Genomic DNA, 15,538 nt, shown 5'->3' with positions numbered 1-15,538 from the left:
TACATATCCCATGGCTTCCATGAGTGCCTGTTTTAGTCAATCTGCTTCTCTTGACACAGTACAGACAAGGACATTCAGTCTCATAGCCACAATCAGGCTGTTGCCTCCCTCCCCAACCCCTTCTCCCTCTCACTTTTCCCAACTCCTTCCCTCCCCCGTTCCCATTCTTTCCTTCTTTCATTTCCTCCCCTCCACCCCATCCCCCGCCCCCCATTTCCCCATCATCTCTCCATTTTCTATTCCCACATTTCGTATTGCTGACTTACTAAGGCAACCATAACCCTGAGCGTGCGGAAGGCTAAAAAAAAAAATCCCTCAGTCTATGGATCAAAGTTTTTTTTTTCTTCCTGACGTTCCTTGACAACAGTAGTATTGTTGCCTTGCGACGAAGGGCAGCAGGGGTTTTAAATAACAGCAGAACGTTTGTCTTGGAATCACAAGGACACGAAGCTTGAGCTCAGTTGTGGGAAGATGCTTCAGATTTTGCGTGTTCATCCGCATTACCACTTCCATGTGTTTTGTCAAAGCTATAACAGTCGCACAGGGACTGAGTTTGGAGTCTTATTGACCGCTTCCCGTATCTCCGTACTTATATACACATATATTTATTTTAAAACATCAGATGTCCTGCTCAGTGGAACTGTCCTTTTGCAAAATTAGACATGGTCTGGATCCTAGATAAAAATAAAAAAACACACAATTACTGAGGAAGAATGCTTGAGCACACCCCAGACAAAATTAACGGTTTATTACATAAATTAATTCCTTCAGTTCTAAAGCTGAAATACTATAATTGTTATCTGTCATACAATGTAGCTTTTCAACAGCGAAAATATTCTGCAATTAAAATATGGCAAGGACATAATGCCAAAAGAGCAGTCTGGCATTGTATGTTCCATCCAGTGAATCTAGCTGATCCATATCTCTGCTGATCTTTGATGAAATGATGGCAGAAGTAGTCCACACGCAAGTCAACTCGGTGGGTTAGAGAGGGAAAACACCAGCTCAAGGCTGCTTGGTAATCATCAGCCCTTGCTGAGAAGTATGTAACTCCTAGCCCCTCATATTCAAAGAACTTGCCGATAACGACTGCCGAGATTCACTCTTGAATGTTGAAAGAGAAGATTATTGGCACCAGTGCTACAATATTGCAGTGCAGTTGGGAAAGGGAGAGAGGGTGAACAAAATTGCAGAATAACAGATGTAACAAATGCTTCTACACAGTAAGATAAATGTGGAACAGTATGGTTCAAGTGTTGTTTATTTAAAGTCAAATGCACCATATTAATGAACTGCTGCTCTTCCCTGGCTCTATTCATAAATTAACATTTTTTTCTTGCTTAAATAAAATAAGTACACATTTAGTTTGACTAGCTCTCATCTTTCCAGACTGCTCAAGGGCAATCTTAGCCTCTGTTCTCAATTACAGACTGTAACCTTCAAAAGCACAGAGTTTACTAAATACTAATGTTTCACAAATGTGCTAAGCACTGCCACGCAAAATGGAGAGTATGAGAGCCCAGCATCCTGAAAGTACTTCTGACAATAGATTTGCAGTCTCTTCACAGAGGACACCCCCTGTTACCGACGTTTGAGTGTGATCAGCAGGTCACAAAGGGCCTCGCACTAACGCCTGCTGCAATATTTCAGCTAAAGCAGATAGTTTGGTTTTCAACTTAACTTTCCTGGCAGCTGCCCAAAAACAATAGACAAGTAAAGATAATGATGCAGCATTAAATGAAGTGCGTGCTAATGACGAAAGCCAAAGCCTCAGGATAACATGGCACGCTCCTAAAAGTATTATGGCAACTTCAAGGGCATCACAATGCACGTTTAGTGCAATTATATTCACGACAATGGATCTTGTACATTGCAACAAATCTCCTACAACTCTGCTTAAAAATTTGTATTTATAAAGCCCCCTGTACATCCCACAGCACAGCCAATTAATTACTTCTGAACTGTTTTCACTGTTGTCGTGAGAGCAAACCAGCAGCCATATGGCTGACAGACAGAAATAAGATAAATGTCCGGTACTTTTGTTTATTGTTACTAGTTTGAGAGAAATGTTGTCCAGGATACATTGGATGACTGTAATGTGTTATTTGGATACCACAATTTTGTATAGAGCCCTGGAGATGGAGAAGGTATAAGAGAAGCAAGTTTGAACTTGTTGAAATGTGAAGGGTTGAGGGTTACTGTTATGCTTTCAGTTTTCTGACTATCATCACAAAAGATTCAGTTCGTAACTTATGTTGGAAATGGCAATTTCTGAGAAATGATATTTGGTCCACACGGGCTTAGTGCTTTGATTCCTTAAAGGAGTGGGTACCATTTCAATAGATGAGAGAATACCAAAGGTAGATTTAAAACTACCTTCTCAGAATTGAAACTATTAGGGTGAGAGTATGTTTTGTTAAACAGGTTCAGAACCCTGTGCAGCCAACCTCCATAGCTGATACTCAGTACAAACAGCTTATCCACTTGTAACTGGACACAAATAATGCTGTACATAACCAAGGAATGACCCTTCTAATGACTTAGAGGGGAACTAACCACCTTAAACATAGCAAACAAGGTGGTGATCACTTGGCTCTGGAGATTTGCATTCACCATAGAACAGAAATGGGTAAACAAATCTCAAACTAGCTAAAGTCCCTATTTTAACTGAAATGATGTTCCCCCAAACCTCCGCAGTGGATCTGTCGGTAAGAGCAAGTGCACGATGGAACCAAGACATCCACATCCGGAAGGGCTTTGATAATGGTTGTATACTCCAATAGTTATTCTCAGCAAACACAGGCGTAAAGCTGCATTAATTGGTATGGAAAAGGAAACCATTTTGATTGTATAGCCTGCTGTATAGCATGCATATATGCCTCTGGTTAAGTGCATGTTCGCACAGACCCTGATTTACTGTTTAAGGTCACACGTGAAAACTGACCAGTTGACAAGGCACCAAAGGGAAGCTGATATCCGTAGAATTAGCACAAAGCAAGAGACAACACTTTGGAAGAATGGGGACAAAAATGAAAGGCATGTCAGAATTGCTGGATGGCGAGAGAAAGTCTACAAGAGAAAGCAATTTCAGACCAGTTGGGGTTCAAGTGCATAGCTCCCTGAAAGTGGTCACTCAAGTAGATAGGGTGGTAAAGAAGGCGGATGTTGTGCTTGTCTTTATTGGTTGGGGAATTGAGTACAAAAGTCAGGATGTCATGTTGCAGCCTCAAAGACTTTGGTTCGGCTACATTTAAGAATATTGCATTAAATTCTGTTCACCATGTTACAGGAAGGATATGGAAGCTTTGGAGAGGGTGCAGAACAGGTTTACCAGGACGCTGCCTGGGTTAGAGGGTATAAACTATAAGGAGAGGCTAGAAAAATTTGGGTTGTTTTCTCTGGAGCAGCGGAGGTTGAGGGGAGACTTGAAAGAAGTCTATAAAATTATGAGATGCATAGATAGGGTATACGGTCAAAATCTTTATCCCAGAGTTGAAATGTCCAATACTTGGGGGGTATGCACTCAAGGTGAGAGGGGAAAAGTTCAAAGAAGATGTGACGGGCAAGTTTTTTTTTACGCAGAGTGGTGGACGTCTGGAACACGCTGCTGGAGTGGTGGCAAACACGATATGGGTGCTTAAGAGACTGTTAGATAAGCACATCAATATGCAGGGAATGGAGGGATATGGACCGAGGGCAGACAGAGGGGATTAGTTTAATTTGGCGCCATGTTCGGCACAACATCATGGGCCGAAAGGCCAATTCCTGTGCTGGACTGTTCTGTGTTCAAGCTCTGGTTCATTAGTTCAGCTGAAAGGATTTTATTTCAATACTAATGGGCGACACGGTGGCTCAGTGGTTAGCACTGCTGCCTCACAGCACCAGGGTCCCAGGTTCAGTTTCAGCCTTGGGCAACTGTCTGTGTGGAGTTTGCACGTTCTCCCAGTGTCTGAGTGGGTTTCCTCCCACAGTCCAAAGGTGTGCAGGTGAGGTGAATTGGCCATGCTAAACTGCCTGTAGTGTCAGGTGTGTTAGTCAGAGGGAAATGGGACTGGGTAGGTTGCTCTTCAGAGGGTTGGTGTGGACTTGTTGGGCCGAAGGGCCTGTTTCCACACTGTAGGGAATCTAATCTAATTTTCTAAACCAATTTTGTCCCTCTCCCTTCCACTCAGCTATCACTGTTCACTATGGTGTGGCTGCATGTGAATTGATCATTTCTAGACCTTTCTGTTTCTATCTCAGACACGACCTCAAATTCACCTGGACAGTCTCGGACTCCTCCCTCCCCTTCCTAGACCTTTCTGTTTGATCTCCAGCATCTGCAGACCTCACTTTCTCCTGTGAATTGATCATACACTGCTGCTTCTGCATTTATTGTCTGACAGCAAAGGGGACTGTCAGATCTTTATTCAGTTTTAGGGGTTTCAAAGTTGAACTTGATCCTTGACCCAAGAGCTCCTGCAGAAGCCTTGGTTGAAGCAGTGAAGAACAGGGAACCCAGAAGCACTGTTTGTGCCCTATGACGAACTTGGCAGATAATCTGCAGCCTTTAACCAGACCAGATCTTGAACTTGTTGTAGCTTTTAACATGACTCACTGGATAAAATCAATGCACCATCATAAAAGATTAGCAGGTCAGACATAACTTGTTTTTCTCCATTGGTAACTGTTGGATCTTCAGTTTATGTTTTGAAAGTATGCAGTGAAAAAGACTATTGACCCATCAAAACGAATTCCAGCCTGGATCCATGTATATTCATTCTATCACAGATCATTCCCCACAACTTCTTGTGGTCACCCTTTAATACTGAATAAACAACTTCTTTCTTTGACCCCTCCTGAAGAAATCTGAAGAGCACTGCTTATATTTCCGTTAAAATTTGCTCACTCAATCCCCTTTAGTCAGTACTCGTGGATTGTAATTATGTGGAAGTCCTAGAATTGCTCACTGTTGACTTTCAATGGTCTTGAGTACCTGTTCAGAATATATTTCCCAACTATAGACTTCCTTAGATCAGGATCATTCCAAACATATCCAGGTTATGGTACTGGCCTAGTGACCGGGAGAATGAGAGGTCAAATAAAAAAAATGTGCAATTGTCTCCAATACATCATGTCAACTGTGGGCATGAGACTTAATGGATAAGTCTGAAAACTCAACTCCGTTTTTAAGTGATGCTAAATCTACTTTACCTCATTAAGTGTAAAGTCACCATAGTCCCGCTCTCTCAGAAAGAGATGACAGGTGATGAGTTTAACCTAAAGGCCACTACACCTCAGGTGAGGGGAGAGAACCCTTTACCCTCAGCCAAAGCAGGAATTGAACCCATGCTGCTTGTATCACTCTACATTGCAAACCAGCTGTCCAGCCAATTGAGCTAACCAACCCCTTGCATTACTATGTAAATGGCAATAGATTCAGTGTAACTAAGACTGGACAATCAACACAGCTTAACCAGTCTTCCAAATTCCAGGAACAAATAAGGGAAAGAAAATCATTAACTTTGAATAAATGAAAGGTATTAATTAAATATACATGTCAAATACATGCTGCAGTTGAAACATACAATCATGGTTTTATATTGCAGCTTTGGTGCTAACCAACAGAATGTGTTGAAAATAAGGACATTTTAGGTTCTATTGATGTTAGGCTTCAGGATCATCTTATCAGCTTAAAAGGCAACATCGTTTCAGCTCTCAAGTTCTCTTTCACATTCTGCCAAGCCTTAAATCTAACCCTGGTTGCTGAGGAGGTTCACAGAAAGTGTACTATAGATCTGCTTTATACCAAGGGTCCTAATGTGTCTAGACAGCAGTAAATTAAAAAGTGAAGTGTATTGTGGGTTTCAAGTTGTTTTTTATGAGGACTTAAAAATAGCAGGTGCTGGAATCTTAAGAGATGCTGCATATATTCTCGGTTAATTCACTGATATTATTCTAGCTGCTGTTACTCTTTGAACTGGTTTTTATGCTGCTTGAGGCCAAAGGAAACCTTCTGGTTTAAATGTTGCAGAGCATTTTTGCAGCCAATACATTGCTTTTGAAGTGTAGTCACTTAACATAGGGAACATATAAACTTGCTTCAAACTGTATTTCATGAAGAACTTGGTAGGCACAGAGTAATATTTGATGCAGTAAATCAATCTTATCTGCTTTGCTAATTTTAACAGCATAATTGTCTGTGTAATTCATTGGTTTCCATTGATGCGACTCCATTGGATGGTGCACTCAAGGTCTGGAGGATGATTCCCTTCACCTGTACTTTGAGTCACACCACCCTTTGGTCACCAGGCGAGCCTAGACACTTTCATTATTAACAGTCGAGGTTTGAAGAACATCCCCATTAAATAAGTTGTGCAATAAGCCACTTGGGGAAAGATTAAGAACTGGAATTTCCACTTGGATAACCTCCCTCAAATGCCTACTGTCAGAAACAATTTTCTCAAACTAAAATTCAATCTCGCCCCCACCCCTGTCTTCATGATTTGATCCCATTCACACTATCAGCTGGGGACTCTCAAGTGGGTTCTTAAATAATAAGCTTCCTCATTTCAGGCATTGGCTGGGATTGGGTGCTCATTGTTTAGGGAGTTGAAGAGTATCAGTTTTCCTGTTGGCTATCTCTGTGGGCCTTGGTAGAAATTCTAGGTGTCATCGCTTTGTGGTACAGCAGCCTGGCACCATTCGCTCTCCTGGATCACACCTGAAGAATATTCAGTTCAATGAAGAACTCAACTGCTGTCAGCTCGTGTGAAACCATTACACCATAAAGATTTAATTTGAATTCTGTTGCGTGTTTCACAAAGATATCCTATTCACAGGGTTATGAAGAATAATTTCAAAAATTAACTAATAAAGCTCCCAATTTTAACACTTTACGTTGAAAACTGGAGTAGGAGTAAGCTCTTTGAGTCTGATCTGCCATTCAGTGTGATCATGGCTGATCATAAACTCCAGGAACCCGTTTCCACTTTCTCCCCATAACCTTTGATCTCTTTAACCCCAAGAACTATATTGAACTCCTTCTTGAAAACATTCAATGCTCTGGCCTCAATTGCCTTCTGTGGAAGTGAATTCCACAAGCTCACTATTCCCTGGATGAAGACCCTTCTCTTCATAGCATTCCTCAATAGCTTAACCTGCATCAGTAAACTGTGACCCCCTGGTTCTGGATTCCCTGGTCAGAGGGTAAACACAGGAAGGATGTTCCCAGTTTAGTTTCTACAAAATCCCCCCTCTCATTCTTATAATATATTCCTAACCGATTCAGTCTCTCTTCATGTGTCAGTCCAGCCATCCCAGGAATCGGTCTGTATAATCATTGTTGGATCCCTTCCACAGTCAGACATCCTTCCTCAGATAAGGAGACCAAAGCTTTCCCACAGAAAGGCGAGTGGAAACTTGGCCCAGGGTATGCGAGGAGCACCACCTCCTCTAACCACCACCCCCCAACCCAATCTCTGCCTTCTGCTGTGTCCTGATCTTCCTGTTAGGGAATCTGATCTGGTTCAAGTGGGAGTCGGACTGAATTTAAGGAAAGGAGGTCTAGTCGTTAGGCTCAGCTCTACGTGGCCTGATTCTTCCAACGTTCACCAGGATCATGACCCTCCTCAGGATCAGTGCGGACTCCTGCACTCCTTTTAAAACTAGGGCCAGTGAACCACAATGACACTTTTGGCTGGTGTTCTGGCTGGACTCCCTGTTTTGGAAACATTCAGGTTTAAGAGGCAAAAGCACTCAGAAATGTTAACTCTCAGCTTGAAGCAGAGCAGGCTGAGAATGATTGATGTACAGTCTTTGATAAAGAATATCACCTCCCTCACAGTGCTTTATCTTTTTTTTACAGGAAAATGTCATAACAACACCATTTCTCATTTTTAAAAATACTGAGCTTGGTAGGCAGGATAAGGGAGGTCACTGACATGGAAATGAGCATAAGGTTCACAGTGTGCAAGGGGCAATACAGGATCTTTCCAAGCCACACGCCAATATATCTTCACCAGTCACACGCTATTGCTATGCTGATTCTCCATTTCTTGCCCAGTTGATGTGCAAGAACTAAGCTTCTGAATTATTGGATAATTTCGAGAGATGGAATGCTAAGGAAATTAGGTTAACACCGATTATTTTGTGTGTAGAAGACAGACAAAGTGAGTAATTTTTTTTCAATTGTATTGGTCAGATTCAAACCAAGGTGGCAACACTGAAAGGATGGTGATCTCGATTAAAAGAGCACTCAACCCATTCCAGCGCCTTGTTCAGAAATACAATTGCAGATCTATTCACCACTTTCCTCCTCTATTACCCATATTCTTGTAACAACCAACTGCTTCCTCAATGATTCCACAGCATTTGCCTCCTCTAGTCCATCATAAAGTCTACTCGTGCATTTATCACTGTTTAAAGAATGACTTCTTGACAAACGTTTCACCATACCCTGTAGTCACAATATCCTACCCTACCACATCACACCAACCTTTCAATACTTTGTTGTTGCTATATGGGTGACACTGGAAAGGGGCTTTTTTTTTGCACATCCCTCTACGAGGCTCTTGAGAGTCAACCACAGAAGGGTTGAACTGAAAGGAGGGGCAGCAACTTCACTTCCCCAAGGACTTTAGTGAATGAGGTAAGTTTCAATGACAATCCAGCCACCTTTCATCACCATTTCCCAATGTTAAGCCATAAAAGGCCAGATTTGCAGAATTACATTTCAAAAGATGAGCTCTAAAAGCTTCAGTCTAGTATAAATACTTCCCACCGTTTGGCAATGCAGAAGAAAATGTAATGCCATGAAACGAGGATGTCTGCAAGTTCGAGGCAAGTGTCAAATGATTGCACACTACAAGCTCACACCTGTCCATCTCCGAGGATCCAAGTAGACAGTGGCTCCTAAGCTCATTGCATTGTAACAGAATCTGACAATCCTCAGTTAATGAATCTCAGTCAATCAATTGTACCTCTAGATCTAAGATGGAAATGTGATCTTCAATTCCAAATCCTAAATGTGATACATGGATTAGGTGAGCATCTTGTGGGACAGTGGATCTACCTCTGGATTCTAGCCCTACCTGCCTTGGAAGTGTGCCATAACAGGTTGATTAAATTAATTACAAGAATTTGGCTAGTGCAGGGTTAAGTTCAGCACCAATGCTCTTGGCAGTGGACAAACCTGACAACTGAGGCCTGAAGAATGATCCTTTAGGCAAAGCAACACAGTTCCCGTTTATTATTACCATCAAGAAAACACATCAGAGCCCTCACAGGTGGGGAGAGGTGAGAGGAAAATGGAACATTTAATGCAAAGCTTCCCCTTTTCCCAAAGATTGAAGTGGATGGACAACACACAGATGCAAGCTGAAGATTGATTGTGACCTTGCAGTTTTCCTGTGATGTTCTGGACAGTGCTACCAAGTATCATGACTCCAAAGAGCTTGTTTAACCACTTAATGTCACAATTGGGCTGCTTAACAATTTAGGAAAGTAGCAAAGTTGTCTCATGGCATTGGTAAGCTAAAATAGGCCCCTGAATGCTGCAATTACCTCAAAATCAGCTCTGAATATTAACCCAATATAGTGAGAGATTGAGCAGTCATGTAGCTTTTTGCAACTTGAGTTTAGACAACGTAGATAAATGTTACTCTTGGAAACGTCATGCCCCCCCAAGTTTGAAATAATTAAAATGGAACAGAACAGGGTTGCCTCATTTTGACGCCACCACATCTCATGCAACCCAATTCTCTCGACTGGGCAAAAAGAAGAAAAGGGAAAGTTAAAATTTGTGGTCAACACGGATATCATTACCATCAGAGATTTGGGAAGGAAGATGCATATATTTCAAAGAATATATGGCATATAAACAGGCTGTTCAGCCCTCATGGTATATTCCAGCGTTAGTGCTCAACTTGAACCTTTGCCCATTTTCCCTCATCATATTCTGTCAATGTAACCCTTGATTCCTTCTCCCACTTGTGCTTATAGGTCTCCCCCTTGAATGCCTTTCCAGTTTGTTAGTGAGTTCACTGTTTCATTATCATCTGGGTAAAGGTGTTCCTTCTGAATTTCCTATACAGATTCTTGGTGACTACCGTACATCAATAAACTCTTGTTTTGCTCTTCCCTACAACCGGAAACATTTCCTCCGTACCAAGTCCATTTAAAACCTTCCATGATTTTATGAAACCTCTACTAACTAACCCTTGCAGTCTCTTATCATTTTCCGACAGGAATGACAACCTGCATTTTCATCCTCGAAACAGGGAGTGTGAGTCGGGAAAATTCCCAGCTTTGCCGACCCGTAACAAAGCCTGAAAAGATGGGGCTCTCTTTGTGGGTGGTTGAGAGTAACACGGTGTTGTTGGCAAATAAATGCAGGTCATGGTTGGGTCAGCCGACCCTGGAGTACATTTCAGGGCAGCCATGCTGTTGGGTGCTCAGGTAGGGCGTTTAAAAGGCACACAAAGGTGCTTTGGAATTGCACCTCAGTTATAATGAAAAAAGGCCGCTAAGCCCCTCACACTTCAGACTCACCATACCATCTTGTGCCCTTCTATCCACTCTCCGTGGCTTCTTATAGTCTGCCACATCTAGCTCTATCCCTAAACAACTCCCAGGGAACTTCAGGCACCCCATACCCTAAGCTATGTCACTTCCTTGCCCATTCAGCCACCATACATTGGATAGAACCAATGCTCCATATACTGACAACAGGATGCAATACAATAATTATGAGTCATTTATTCACCTATCACTTTCCATTTCTTTAAAACAAAATCCCATTGCTACGGGTAGGCAAATAAAACTGTTAATTATCCAGACCCTTTAAAGTAGTAACAACAGAAACTGCAAGCAGTTGAGCACATTGTGAAATTGACAAAAGGGATCATGGAGCCAGAGCTTTCCTTGGGGCTTAGCTGTTTCAAGCAGTCTAATCACTTGGCTCTCTGACAATAACGCATTATGGGATGTGGGAGTGGGATACTTAGAATGGGGGCACACAAACATCTGAAAAGATTCCCTCACCCACACTAAGGTTCTGATGACAGTTCTGGTGTGCCGTGAGCTTTGACTCTTTCAAAAGATGGCCTGACTCATCTGCAGGGGATTGGATTCTATCCATTCCAGCATGGAGCTGAGCCAGGTTGGGACACAGGATGAAGGCCTGTAATCCAAACCAGTCTGCACCCTTAAGAAACATTCCAAAACTCATGAGCCCTAGGAATAACCCCCCATGCCTCATATCTGTAACCTTTCTGATAGGTAGGTTGTGGAGAGGGAGGGGAGGAGTGGTGGTGGTCTCAAATCAACTGTGAACCTGCACTCACAGACTTGCTTCCAACGTTTTAACTGTTAATATAAATTATCCGCGCTCCCCCGGTGAGCACTTACACTTGCTCCATAAACATTTGATTCCTGCATCTCGGATTAAGCTCCTTGGAATAGTAAAAATGCCTGAATTCAGTGCGAATTTCAAATAGCCCCATTGAGTTCAGGTTTCTCGTCAGTGTGATTCAACCCTCCAACCTCCCATTAGACAAGGAGGAATTTCTCCAGCCAGAGGGAGGTGAATCTGCGGAACTCATTGTCACAGCGGCCAATCATTGAGTGTATTGAAGACATTTGGAGATAGTGCAGACTGCTGTTGCTGGAAAGTCAGAGCCGATAAAGTGTGGAGGTGGAAGTCAGGCAGCTTCTGAGGAGCAGGAGAGTCAATGTTTCAGATCAGAGGGTCCTGACCTGAAATATCATCTCCCCAGCTCCTCTGATGCCGATTGACCTGCTGTGCTTTTTCCAGCCCCACACCTTATTGACAGTGTATTTAAGACAGAGATAGAGAAGTTCTTGGTTAGTCAGGGGATCAAGGGTTTCAGGGAGAGGTAGGAGAATGGCAGACCAGACGGCCTAATTTTGCTCCTATATCTTATGGTCTTATACCCCAATGGTAACACTATGGTCTGCTGGAAAATGGACGCTGGATTTCCAGATGCAGGTATCCTGACATTTTGAAAGGATTCTGGGGTCAGCCTGAGTCGGTGGAGGTTCAGCCCCACGCCCCTGGGCATCGCCACCCATCGGTTTAATCACTGTTTCAAAATACTCAGCTTAAGCATTGTTTAAAATGAAGAAGCAAGCACACATTTAAAACAGAGATGAGCAAACTCTCTTTTCTCTCAGGAGTCCAAACTCTCTTTGGAATTCCCTTCCTCAAAAGGCACTGGTTTCAGAATCTTTAAATATTTTTAAGGCAGAGGTAATTAGATTCTTGGTTACAAAGGGGATTATTGAAGGTCGAGTACAACCTCTGTTATCTGAACATCAATTATCCAAATTTTGGATTATCCAAACAAGATCTCAAGGTCCCGATGCTTGGGTAAACTGTGTTATCCGAACATTTTTTACCCGAACAAAACACTCCCCGTCCATGTCATTTAGATAAACGAGGTTGCCCTATATACAAGAATGCAGAGTTGGAGTAAAAATCGGATTAGCCAAGATCTTATTGAATGGGAGAGCAGGCTCAAAGGGCTGAGTGCCTTAGCCTTGCGTTTGTTGGATTCCAAGGCTTACCTGCTGAATGACCTCTCATGGTAGACTCGTGCAGCCCGGAGCAAATGTTCTGAAAGGCGGCCTCTTGGTCAGGCAGGCCTGTGAGAGGGGGCAGGCTGGCTCTCCGTGTTCTCTCCGGCTCCAAGGGCGCAGCCCCCGGCCTGCAGAGCTTGGTGGCCTCGCAATCCTGAGACGTGGCTGTGTCGCCGTCTGTGTCCTCGGGGATTATGGGAATGCGCTGGCTCAGCTCGCAGAGGCCGGGGAGGTTGGCGGAGATGGAGGAGGAGGCTGGGTAGTAGTCGTGCGGCGACTCGTCAGCCAGGGTGTACTGCACACTGACTGCATAGTCCTCGGCAAAATGGCCGCCACGTCGTGCCCGTTTCTCCTCATAGAAACAACAGGGCAGGCCCTCGTAATTGCCCGCCTCGGTCCGGCATGAGGGGCCCGTGTGGGGAACACTGTACAAACTCTGTGACGCAGCCCGAGAATCCGCGCTCGTCCCACACTCGTCACAGCGCCGCCCGCTCAGCAGTGAGAAGCAGTGACCCTCTCCTCGCCAGTCCTCGGCCCCCTTGCAGTCTAGAGGATTGGTTTCGCCGAAACAACGAGCACAGGCCTGCTGAGAGGCGGCTGCCCCAGCCACCTCCGGCCCACACCAGCTCTGCGTACTGTCCACAGTAGACCCAGAGGAGCAGTCGGGCCTACCTTCTGAGGTAGAAGCGTTCGAATCCCTGTACTCCAGTGAGGAATGGCTGCTGTAGTTCATGTCCATGCTGCAGTTTGACAGCTGGTCTCCCGGCGATGGGGCCTGGAGCAGCCTGCCTTCGCCACCGGGTGACGGGCAGCTGTAGGCCGGCAGCTCATCCTCCTGAGGGCCCGGGGTCAAGGGGCGCCCTCCCCTGCCTGAAGCCGAGTCCAGGGCCCGGCAGGGGCTGCGGCTACGATAGACATAGGGGTCGTAGTCGCTGCTCAGGGAGCTGCGGAAGGTTGAACAGCTGCCGTAGACGCCCTGGTTGCTGACCTCGGTGCAGTCCAACATGGAGTCACTGGAGGAACAGTGGCACTGCCTCGAGCTACTACTACTACTGCTACTGCTGTCACTGCCGGGGCAGTCTGCCAGGTAACCGCTGCAGACTGATCGGTGACCGTGGTAGCAGCTGAAGCTTGAGGTGCTGCCTCCGTCCAGCTGGGAGGATGGTGGAATGTGAACCACAGTGGGATACAGCATGCTCCCACTGGACTGAAATGCACGGGAGGCCCCCTTGTGATTAACAATCCCTGCCTGAGATTCTGTCTGGGGATAGCTGAGTCCTTGAATGTAGTAATGTTGATACATGGTTTCATATTGGGAAAAGCAAGCTGCCCTCGAGTAGCTCCGCCCACTAAATTTTGGCCTCCTGAGGCCGTGGGCCTGAGGATAGGCCCGATGTTCCAAGTTACAATGATGAGTGCTCAGGCTGTGGACGGGCGGGTAACTCCTGACATAGGAGCTTGACTGTGCTGCGGGGTATAGGCCCTGGTCACTGTGCTGGTCCACTGTTAGCACAGTGACAGGATTTCCACGTGGGTCCATGCTGGTCCTGGTGGGGTACGTGGTCAGCTGGCTGGTCCTGTGAACACGCCCAGGGTAGTGGACAGGAAGCACCACTCGCTGCCTGCTGCGGCCTTGGCTCTCAGCTTCCATGCAAATGGGGCCATTGCTTTCCTTCTTTCGCTCTGTGGAGAGAAAGTGGCAGTGGTAAGCAATGTTTCATACTGTTACAGATTTCAATGTCAAAGCTGCATCCTGTTAACATTGACTGAGCATATGGCTACTTCTTATCAGTTGTATCCTGGTTTTCTTTTTGTTTTCTCATTGATTTACAGGATAAGGGCATCATTTAGCCCATTTCTAATTGCCAGAGGGCAGTTAAGAGTCAACCACATTGGTCTGGAGTCACAGATAGGCCAGACCAGGTAGGAATGGCAATTTGCCTCTCTAAAGGACATTACTGAACCAGATATATGTTTTCCGATAATTGACAAGGATTCATGGTCATCATTAGTCTCTTAATTCCAGACTGTTTTTTAATTGAATTCAAATTCCACAATCTGCCTTGTTGGGATTTGAACCCAGGTTCCCAGAACATTACCTAAGTTTCTGGATTAATAGTCCAGTGATAATACCACTAGATCATTACCTCCTCCTTTATATTGCCCTTAGGTCTCAATAGCATGTTGCTATTGTACGTAAAACTGTCCTAGTCCTACTGGACTACAGGGCTGCGTTCTCATTTGAAAGAGGTGATTGGTAGTGGATTAGCCTCCTCAGGTGAGGGGCAGGTTTGAGAAGGTGGGAATTGAACCCACGCTGTGCTGAAAGGCAGCCATCCAGCTAACTGAGCTGACCAATCTCTTCCCGGTTACAATTCAGTATCTTAAAATCTTAATTTTGAGATGTGGTGAGGGACAAGTGGTTTCTGGACTCAAGACTTCTGCTGGTCTTGAAGCACGAAACTGTAGAGTGATGGGGTCACTTTCACTCCTCTCTGTCTATGTGTCAGTGGCAGCACATTTAGAATGCTGACCACCCCCACTCCATGCTGGCCCATTTCCAAGCCCAACAATGCCACTGATCGACCCCCTGGAACTCATTCAGGTTGGCGTGCAATGTTGAGGGAATGCTGCACCATTGTTTCTCAGCATAGACATTAAACAAAGATCAAATATCCTGGCCAACAGTTCCCCTTGAACCAGTACTAACTAGAACAAGTTGGTTGCCTCACTGAATCTGTTGCACCTTTGTATGACCTGATCATTTTAAAATGCTACAATACTGACAAGAAAATCAGATAGGAGGAAACCCAGGGGCTAATTCACTCTGGGTGCACTACTATCCAAAATACATTGCACTCGAGTGTCTTATGATTAGTGGCATGCTCAGTGCTTGACTATAAGCTTGGGTAGCCCAGCATTCATTTGTACTAATCCTGTGACCAGAACTCTATCTTCT

At 44.5% G+C, this 15,538-nt stretch overlaps 1 protein-coding gene across 5 annotated transcripts in view; it reads right to left on the bottom strand.

Moving 5' to 3' along the window:
* Positions 1 to 219: 219 nt before the first annotated feature.
* znrf3 (zinc and ring finger 3) overlaps positions 220 to 15,538 on the bottom strand; it is a 238,809-nt gene continuing 223,490 nt past the window's right edge. For all 5 annotated transcript variants that reach the window (XM_043715903.1, XM_043715904.1, XM_043715906.1 and 2 more), the window contains 2 exons: positions 12,568 to 14,262; positions 220 to 674 (listed from right to left, as the gene is read on the bottom strand). In XM_043715903.1, the coding sequence (XP_043571838.1) occupies positions 619 to 674; positions 12,568 to 14,262 (1,751 nt within the window). In that variant the 3' untranslated portion in view covers positions 220 to 618. The remainder of the gene's footprint in view (positions 675 to 12,567; positions 14,263 to 15,538) is intronic.

Source organism: Chiloscyllium plagiosum, chromosome 25 (assembly GCF_004010195.1).
Source record: "Chiloscyllium plagiosum isolate BGI_BamShark_2017 chromosome 25, ASM401019v2, whole genome shotgun sequence".
NCBI lineage: Eukaryota > Metazoa > Chordata > Chondrichthyes > Orectolobiformes > Hemiscylliidae > Chiloscyllium > Chiloscyllium plagiosum.
This window is presented reverse-complemented; position numbering and strand designations above follow the sequence as displayed.